This window comes from Ylistrum balloti, unplaced genomic scaffold (genome assembly GCF_031769215.1).
Source record: "Ylistrum balloti isolate Yb309-2 unplaced genomic scaffold, AGI_CSIRO_Ybal_v1 Utg372982, whole genome shotgun sequence".
Lineage (NCBI taxonomy): Eukaryota > Metazoa > Mollusca > Bivalvia > Pectinida > Pectinidae > Ylistrum > Ylistrum balloti.
Genome location: NW_026783188.1, coordinates 30,266 through 36,700, shown reverse-complemented (window position 1 = coordinate 36,700; position 6,435 = coordinate 30,266). Strand labels below are relative to the sequence as shown.

The following is a 6,435-nucleotide window of genomic DNA, read 5'->3' as shown; positions in this document are numbered from 1 at the left end:
CACGCCCACCATCCACCCTTTGGTGTATTTCTAATATTGAATCATAAAGTCGTCTGTATAGGTATACACTCATTTGCATAAAAAATGCTGCTTCACTTAAAATTCAATGCACCTAATAAATTCAACATATCGAGAGGTAATCATGTTTGAAATAACAAACTACGTAGCAATATTTTCACGAAAACCTGAAGTATGGTGAGATTTTGAAGCTATTGGGTTTTGGTGTGTAGCGGATCTGTTTTACATACGTTCAGTATACGTTACCTATCCTATGATACACAATGATATAATGAAAAAATAATTCGATACAATTAGTTAAACGGAGGTGAAGACCGAATTTTTATTTCACAATTTACAAAATGTAATACTCGACATTAGTGCAGTGTCTGATTTAGGTTGCTATTCGTAAATGAATGTTTTTTGAAATGAATAGATTTGAAACACCGCGTTTAAGATTTTTTCAATTGTATATATAGAACACAAAAGCGAGATAAAAATACGTCTTCAAAACGAAGCCAAGCGTGATTATTTTTGGTTGGTTCGTTTTGTTTCGCAATGTCTGAAGATCACATCGATCTTGATGTCCTGAGGAGTACGGTGAGGCTGCATGTGTCCGGTCCGAGGAGGAATACTGTCACCCGCTTTGAAATCGTGAAGGCGTTGCTGGATGGTGGCGTCCCTGGGAAGGACATGGCATCAGTTTTCCGGTGCGAGGCTCCGAACACATGGTTTGCGACGCTTTCCAATATTGATCTTGTGGACAGAACAGTAGCTGCCGGACCCATTTCCTGTGAGCAATTCGTGCTACACCCTGAGCCTTGTGACCAGCGGCGTCTAACTATTAGGGTCCAGTGGCTTCCCTCGTGGATTGCTGATAATGCCATTGCCAGTTACTTTGAGGGCTATGGAAAGGTCATTAATGTGCACCGAGAGGAGACTGACATTAGTGGTGTGACTCTAGAGACTGGCACACGAGTGATAACTATGGTTATTCGGGAGGGTGATCAGGATGATATTCCTCACAGGATACGGATTTTTGGGAAGACAGCCCTAATCATGGTTCCAGGAAGGCCACCGATATGCTTGCGCTGCCAGCAGGTCGGCCATGTTCGGTCTAAGTGTCCGGGGAGACCGGTGGAGACAACAAAGCTCACATATGCTGCTAAGGTGGCACGTCCTTTGGTCCCGTCGACGGCGACTGCTGAACCGATCGTTCTACCGACGCAGGACGAGAAAGGGCCGACGCCGCCTAACCAGGAGGAAACCGCGAGCCCCTCGCCCGGAGGGAGTGGTGTCTCCGACAGTGGGAAACGTAATAGCCCCGAGATTGACGAGGAAGGATTTCAGCGAACGAAGAGGGGAAGGCACTCCAACAGGTCACCTGAGGTGCTATCCAATGGAGATCTTGTTCCTGGGCAGCGTTTTAGGTCTGTCTACATGGATATGAGTGAAGGTGACGATAGTGACAAGGACTCAGATGACCGTCTAGTGATCGATGAAGATGAGGCGGAATCGATTCAGTGAGTGCTTTTCCGTTAACGAAACTTTTATAATCCTATTGACAATGGCGGCGGTACAGAGAAGCTTATTTGACCTTGGCGAGTCCCTGGACTTTGTTATTCTCACCTATAAGGTGTTGCCCGTAATTATAATTTGTTTTAGTAGTGTTGACATGGCTTTTGGTAAACGTTGTAATTATAGCCGATTTATTTTTAGTAATCATACGTACGAGTTAATGTGGGTCCCCCATGATATTAATTTCAATAAAGATTTATTTCGTTTTTATATACTACAACAGCAGTCTGGCTGCTCCATGTATTGTCATCTTAACCCCAGTTTGAACTTTTTCTTTTGCTATATAACTTCTACCATTCTAGTTTACCTGTTTTCTCTTTGCCATGCATTGTTAGCTTACATATCTGTTTATATTACTTTTACGTTTTATATACTTTATTTATTCTGTTCCTCAGTTTGTTCTTCTATTTACATATTCAGTGTGTGTTATAACGATTTGTACTTTTTGCTGTATATAGATTTGTTCATTTTGTTTTGTATTACATGTATGTGTTATTACTTATCACTGCCATCTTTTCAGAATAGTTCATTGTGTTACGTATTTCACAATGTTGTGAGTAGCTTTGTTGGTTGGCACAGTACAACTAGCTTTTTTATGTCAGTATTGTCCACGTTGGTTTCGGCGAATCCCATATTCTTAAACTTCTTTATTCTTACATGTGCTCGTACTCGTAGTTTATCTTTGGAATTTTCTCGCATATTGTTTCTTGTAGTATTTTTGCAACCTATTATACTTTTTTATGTTTCGAAATGAAGCTGACAATCCATAAACTGGTTCGGTGGGTTCTGGTCGAATGCATTGAGTGTTGTTTACCTGTGTCCCTGTTCGATGGTCACGAGTTCGCTTACCTGTGCGCGTGCGAGGTTGATTTTACCTGTAGGTGTATAACAGGTAACGCGTCGATATTCGTAGTTCGTATCATAGCTCATATAATAGTATACTTCTCGCGTTTGTCTGTTTATCTCATGTTTTATCCACGGTGTTTGCCGGCCTCTGCATTTATCTCTGTCGTTTTTGCCGTCATGTTTTTATTTCCGTACCCTTTATGTAATTGTCTGAGATATAAAATAAGATGGTTAATAAAACAAATAATACAATAAATATTATATCTTGGAATTGTAATGGCTTTTTATCTCGGTCTAAACAGTACGAGTTAAGTGATTTTGTACATAATCATCATATTGATATTGTAATGTTACAGGAGACCCATGTTTCTAACTTGGCTGTTGGTACTAAGATTGAAAGATTTTTAAAGTGTAAGGCTTTATGGAATTTTGGTACCTATAATAGTAGAGGTACAGCTGTCTTGTTTTTTATTGATATTGGTTTACAAAAGTTTGAGTTTGACGAAGATGGTAGAGTGATGTTTGTTGATTTCAAATATTTTGACAGCGAGTATAGGGTTATTAATATATATGCTCCTAATGATGAAGCGGAACGTAGATTGTTTTTTGATGATATAATACCCCATTTTTCGTGTCTGAGACCTGTAATTTTTGCTGGTGATTTTAACTGTATTGAGAATATCGCTCTTGATAAGATTGGTGGGAATCCGAAACGCGGTTTAGGTGGTATTAATTCAATCAAAAGCATTTGTCGTGATTTTAAACTATTTGATACTTTTCGGTCACTGAACCCAAAATCTGTAGCTACTACATGGCATGGTAATGGGGTGTCTTGTAGACTAGATCGTTTTTATGTGTCTTTTATGTTGAAAGAATATCTCATACAGAATACCGTTTTTCCATCCGGTGGGTCTGATCATGATTTTGTGCTTTTAAAATGTAGATTGTTTTCTGAGGCTAAGTTCGGCCCTTTTTACTGGAAACTTAACAATAGTGTTTTGAATGATAGGGCATTTCAAATTTGTTTTAGAAAGTTTTGGCTCGATTTGTCTAATAAAGACACTGTTTCTTTGAATAACTGGGACAATTGCAAGTCTGTTATCAAATATTTTATCATGGAATATTGTAAGAAGAAAGCAAGGGTAAGGCACAGTGTTTTAAAATCCCTGCAATGTAAATATAACATCTTATTAAACTCAGAGAGACAATCACCTGGTTGTTTTATTGACCAAGTTTTTGCTATTAAAAACAAATATCTGATTTTCATTATGATAGTTTTCGCAGTTCGATGATAAGGTCGAGAGCCAATTTTTTAGATTTTTCTGAGAAACCGTCTCGCTATTTTTTCAAAATGGAGAATGATAGAGGTAAAAGAAAGTTTATTGAGAAAGTTGATATAACTGATTCATCCTCTGTTTCAGATTCCAAAGGTATTTTATCAGCTTTCCGGGATTTTTATTCCAATCTTTTCACAGAAGAACCAATTGATTTTAAATTAGCTGATTCGTTATGTAAAGACCTTCCCAGTTTATCTAGTTTTGATAATATTATGTGTGAAGGGCCGATAGGGAAAGATGAGGTATTAGCAGCTCTTAAGCATATGAAAAATAATAAATCTCCAGGTTCTGATGGTTTAACTAAAGAATTTTATGTTATGTTTTTTGATATTTTTGGAGATCAATTAGTGTCTTTATATAATGAGATATTCAAAAAGGGGGAGTTATGTTCCTCCCAGAAAATGTCTTTTATTTCTTTGTTGTGTAAGGATCCAAGAAATTCTTCTAATATGAAATATTGGAGACCTATTTCTCTTTTGAATATCGATTATAAAATTCTGTCTAAAGTCATAACTAATAGGTTAAGTAAAGTGATTGGCAAACTTGTTGGCATTGACCAAACATGTTCTATAAAGGGGAGGTCCATTTTTGAGAATTGTCATTTATTGCGTAATATTGTAGATTATGTAAATCAAAAAGATTTAAAGTGTTCTTTTATATCGTTAGATCAAGAGAAGGCCTTTGACAGAGTAAATTACCAATTTTTATTTAAAGTACTAAAAGCCTTCAATTTTGGCCCCGATTTTATCAAATGGGTTGGTATCTTATACAAGGATGTTTTTTCTTCTGTAATTGTTAATGGTTTTATTTCTGACCCCTTTCCCATCACTCGTGGTGTAAGGCAAGGCTGTAGTTTATCTCCCCTGTTATACGTTTTGGTTTTGGAACCCTTTGCTAAAAAGATTCGTGATGACCCTGAAATTATAGGTGTAAAGATTCCGGGTTCCACACAATCAGCAAAACTTTCCCTATATGCAGATGACAGTACCGGTATCTGCTGCAGCGATTTATCTATTCAAAAATTGTTATACTGGTGTGATTTGTACGGCAAAGCGTCAGGGGCTAAATTAAATAGGCAGAAAACTAAGGGTATTTGGCTGGGGAAATGGAAATCCCGTTCCGATCATCCTTTTGGTATAACATGGGTAGAAAAGCATAAAATTTGTGGAGTTTGGGTTGGTAATGGTATTTCCCCTGACGATATTTGGCAGCCGGTTTTCAAAAAATTCTCTAGAACCTTAGATTTATGGAAAATGCGCAAATTATCTTTGATGCAAAAATCTATTATTATAAAGGTCCTTGCATGCAGCAGGATCTGGTATACAGGTACTGTTTTCATAATGCCTCAGCATTATTTGGAACTTCTCCAGAGAACTCTGTTTCGATTCCTTTGGAATTCAAAATGGGAGCCACTTGCGCGCTCCTCGGCCTACGCCTCTCCCACCAGTGGTGGTCTTGCTATTGTTAATATCAAGGTCAAATTACACTCATTTTATCTGAAACATTGTCAGAACTTTATCTATAATGCTTCCGATGCAAAATGGAGAGGGTTTACAATGTATTGGCTTTCTTTGCAGTTTCGTGATTTTCTCAAATTTGTTAATAATAACTCTCCTCACAGTGATTGTTGCCCGGCATTTTATTCTACTGTATATAAAGTATTTAAGAAATATCGTGATCATTTCTCCGACTCTAATTTTGAGTCCTTTACTACCAAGTGTTTTTACACCTCTTTATTGTCTAAAATTATTAAGCCACCTCGTGTCCTGAAAGTCTTTCCTACAGTGGATTTTGTGCCGGTATTTCGTAATGTTTCAAATAAGTTTTTAGATACCCGTGCCCGGGATGTCGTTTTCAAAATAGTTCATGACATACTACCAGTCAATTTTCGAATGTATAAGTTTGGGATTGATCCCTCAAAATATTGTATATTTTGTGATGGCTTTGAAACTATATCACATTTGTTCTATGAGTGTTATTTCATTCAGTCTCTTTTAAATTTAGTGAACTCTTGGATACACCAAATCTCAGACAAGAAGGTCCCTACTGATTCGGCACTGTGGCGTTTTCATGCTCCTGTCAATCTAACTCTGAAACTAAAATCTCTTATCTTGTATCTAGTTGCAGAATCTCTATCAACTATTTGGCAGATTCGTTGTTCCAAAAAAATTCACCAGAAATCTCCTACTCCCGATTCTCTTGTTTGTCATTTCCTAAATAATGTAGTATTGCGTATAAGATCCGATTTTGCCCGTTTCCCCAAAAATCTCTTTTCTGAGTACTGGTGTACCACACAAATCTTCTGTAATGTGAAAGAAGATGTTCTTATTATTAATCTCCCCTTGTAGATGTAGATAAAAAAACATGTGAAATTAGTTTTTAATGTTTTCGAACATTTCGGTAAATTAACGTACATTTCAGGTTCATTGTTTTAGTAGTCAATGCAATGATGTGTGCTTATATCGAATTTCTCATTTACATATTACAAATCTATGCATTCAATGCAATACTTTCTTTTCTTCTCAGATTTCATCCAGGTATAACCAGGAATGACATATATTCATTGTTACTTCAAATTTGCCGCTATACTGTGATGTTACCATCTTTTAATGTATTTGTAAATAAAATTTTTATGAAAAAGAAAAACTCACGGTAATAGTGTTCTACTTATACCTAT

General features: G+C 36.9%; 1 protein-coding gene across 1 annotated transcript; it reads left to right on the top strand.

Annotated features, from left to right (window-relative positions):
- The first annotated feature begins 555 nt into the window (after positions 1-555).
- LOC132564843 (uncharacterized) lies at positions 556-1,524 on the top strand. The gene has a single exon (XM_060229464.1). The coding sequence runs from the start codon at positions 556-558 to the stop codon at positions 1,522-1,524; it is 969 nt and encodes a 322-aa protein (XP_060085447.1).
- The last annotated feature ends 4,911 nt before the right edge of the window (positions 1,525-6,435 follow it).